The sequence below is a fragment of the Bison bison genome, unplaced genomic scaffold (assembly GCF_000754665.1).
Source record: "Bison bison bison isolate TAMUID 2011002044 unplaced genomic scaffold, Bison_UMD1.0 scf7180017864456, whole genome shotgun sequence".
Lineage (NCBI taxonomy): Eukaryota > Metazoa > Chordata > Mammalia > Artiodactyla > Bovidae > Bison > Bison bison.
Window position 1 is genome coordinate 27,864,465 of NW_011495018.1, and position 2,380 is coordinate 27,866,844.

The window sequence follows — 2,380 nt, forward strand, 5'->3', positions numbered from 1 at the left end:
GCTGCACCCCTCATTTCCTGTACCTTGGTTTACCTGAGATGCAGAAAGTCGCACATCCCTCAAAACTGAATTTCCATGGCAAACAGAATTATCCACAGCCAGAGCCTGGAAGGTTACTGTTCCTGTCTCGCGGGACAGGCAGAGGCCAGGAAGTGCTCCTAGAGCTGGTGGGCTAGGTGGAAGCATCCACACATCACATGGCATCTCTCCACTGGCCCCTCAGGAAGGCACCCCCGGGAGCTTGCCAAGGGAGGACAGGGAGGTGGTGGGCACAGGAAAGGAGGCAGGCAGAAGAGAAAGAGCCTTCTCACTTGTAACCAGGGTCCGTGAGCTGCGTAAGGGTGCTCCTCGGTGGCAAAGGCGCCTTCTACTCCCGTGGAGACAAAGGTGATGGCCATGTCACCTGTGATACTTTTATATGTAAAGTGCCGTCCGTGCAGGAGCCTGCCCCTGGGGGTGGGAACGTGAGACAGTGAGAGCGGGCCTGGCCAGGGCGCTCGGGGACTGTGGGGGCTACGCTCCCGGGATGGGGTGCCTGGAAAATGCCCTCCTGACTGACCAGCTGCCCACTAACAGGGGACTTAACCAAACATGTTCATCTCAACACCTCCCAAGAGAAGCCTCTCACGAGTGTTCTACTGTCATCCTTCCGAAGTGTTCAAGGCTGGCAGACACCAGAGCAGCGTTCAGAGAGGCTGCAAGGGGAGAGAGGTCCACCTCTTCCGTGTCCTGGTGAGGAAACTGAGGCCAGAGGGGCCAGGTGGTAACGTGCCCAAGGTCAGGTCCAGAGCTAAAAGGGGGATCGTGCCCCTCTTTGTTTGGAGGGTGGGGATGAAGAAGCCCCTAAACAAATTTCCCACACCCCTGGGTGATGGCACAGGGCCCTCACAGCACAACCCTGTGTCTGGTCCACCCACTCCCAGGCCTCTCGTGAGATTTAAATGGTTACCAAGTCCACATCTTTAAAAAAAGCTGAAGCCAAGTAGGGTCACTCTGAGAGAGCCACAGAAGTTATTGTTAACCCCTAGTCTGGAAATAACACCTGGGGGAAGGGTGGGCAGGGGCAACTTGTGGGGACAGAGATGCCAGTCAGCAAAGGAAGCAAAACCTGCTCCTGGCTTCCTCAGGCTGCCTCAGATTAACCCTTCATCAGCCTAAAGGCCCTGAGCCTGGGCCGGAGAGGGAGCTGGGGGAGGAAGTGGTTGGGGTCCTTGGGGAGGTGTGGGGGTTGTACAGGGCCCCGGCCAGCCACTGGTCACTGGCTGTCTTTGCCCTGTTGGGCCAGGCTGGTTTCCACCCAAGCTCTTTCCCCAGGCTCTGGGATAGTGGGGATGGTCCCATCAAGTACAACCCCCTTCTTCCCTGTCACTGTTGTCCGGGTTTACAGTTATCCTTGCTGTAAAATTGAGGGTGGAACCCCCAGGGCTCTGGAGGAAGCCAGCTGCACAGGTTCCCCCAGGGCAGCATCCTCATGCAGGAAGCTGCATTCTGGCCCTGGGGCTGAGTTTGTAGCACTGTGGATGGCAGCAGAAGGGACACAGTCTGGGCTTCTGAGTCCCTCAAGGAGTGTGCGGGCCACAGGGTGTAGAGAACTGAATGTTTTGCTGGAAAAACAGCAAAGCAGGAGAAAACAGAGCCCCACCCGTTAGAGCCCCTGCCCTACCACCCCAGTGCTACCAGGGACCCTGCCACTGGGCTGGTGGGATGACAGGGGGGCGGTCTGAGACACCCTAGGTTACTGGACCTTTGTAAGGGAGCAGGGCTGGGGGAACACTTCTCTGCACAAAGGAGAGCTCTTCAGTGCAATGGGGGCTACTGGTGGGCTTGGGGGCCACAGGCCTGCCCACAGGCCCACCCACAGGCCCAGGCTGGAGCTGCCTGACTAGCTCTCCTCCCCGCCAGGGTCCTAGACTCCGCCAAGGCATGGGGGGCCAAGCACAGTCCTGGTAGCTCCTTGAAGCCAAGCTGTGCTCTGTGGCACTCACCTGAGGCAGAGAGGGATGAGGGCTCCTGACTCCTGGTTGAATTTCAGATGAACGCTCTCCAGCTGCCGCGTACGGATCAGCTCGTGGGGAATGATGGCCGTGGAGCTGTCGCTTTCCAGGCTGTCTTTGCGGCTCCTGCAAAGCAAGCACAGGAACAGGTTCAGCACAAGGTGAAAACCGCAGGGCAGAGCAGGACAGGAGGCTCCCAGGCTGGGCTCCTGTGCAATGACAAGGATGGTGACTGATGATAAAGATAACAACAGCCACCATTTACTCAGCCCGCATTTGCCAAGTGCCAGCTGCTGTGCGAAGCACCCCTCACATGGTGGGCACAGCGCCTCTGTGAGGTGGGCACGATTTTTATGGCCCTTTAACAGATAAGGAGTCTGGGATCA

The 2,380-nt window shown here is 57.9% G+C and overlaps 1 protein-coding gene across 1 annotated transcript in view; it reads right to left on the minus strand.

Annotated features, from left to right (window-relative positions):
- SUFU (suppressor of fused homolog (Drosophila)) overlaps nucleotides 1-2,380 on the minus strand; it is a gene marked incomplete at its 5' end in the record, with an annotated part of 104,783 nt that overhangs the window by 12,964 nt on the left and 89,439 nt on the right. The window contains 2 exons of the mRNA XM_010859600.1: nucleotides 312-450; nucleotides 1,986-2,120. Of these exons, the coding sequence (XP_010857902.1) occupies nucleotides 312-450; nucleotides 1,986-2,120 (274 nt within the window). The remainder of the gene's footprint in view (nucleotides 1-311; nucleotides 451-1,985; nucleotides 2,121-2,380) is intronic.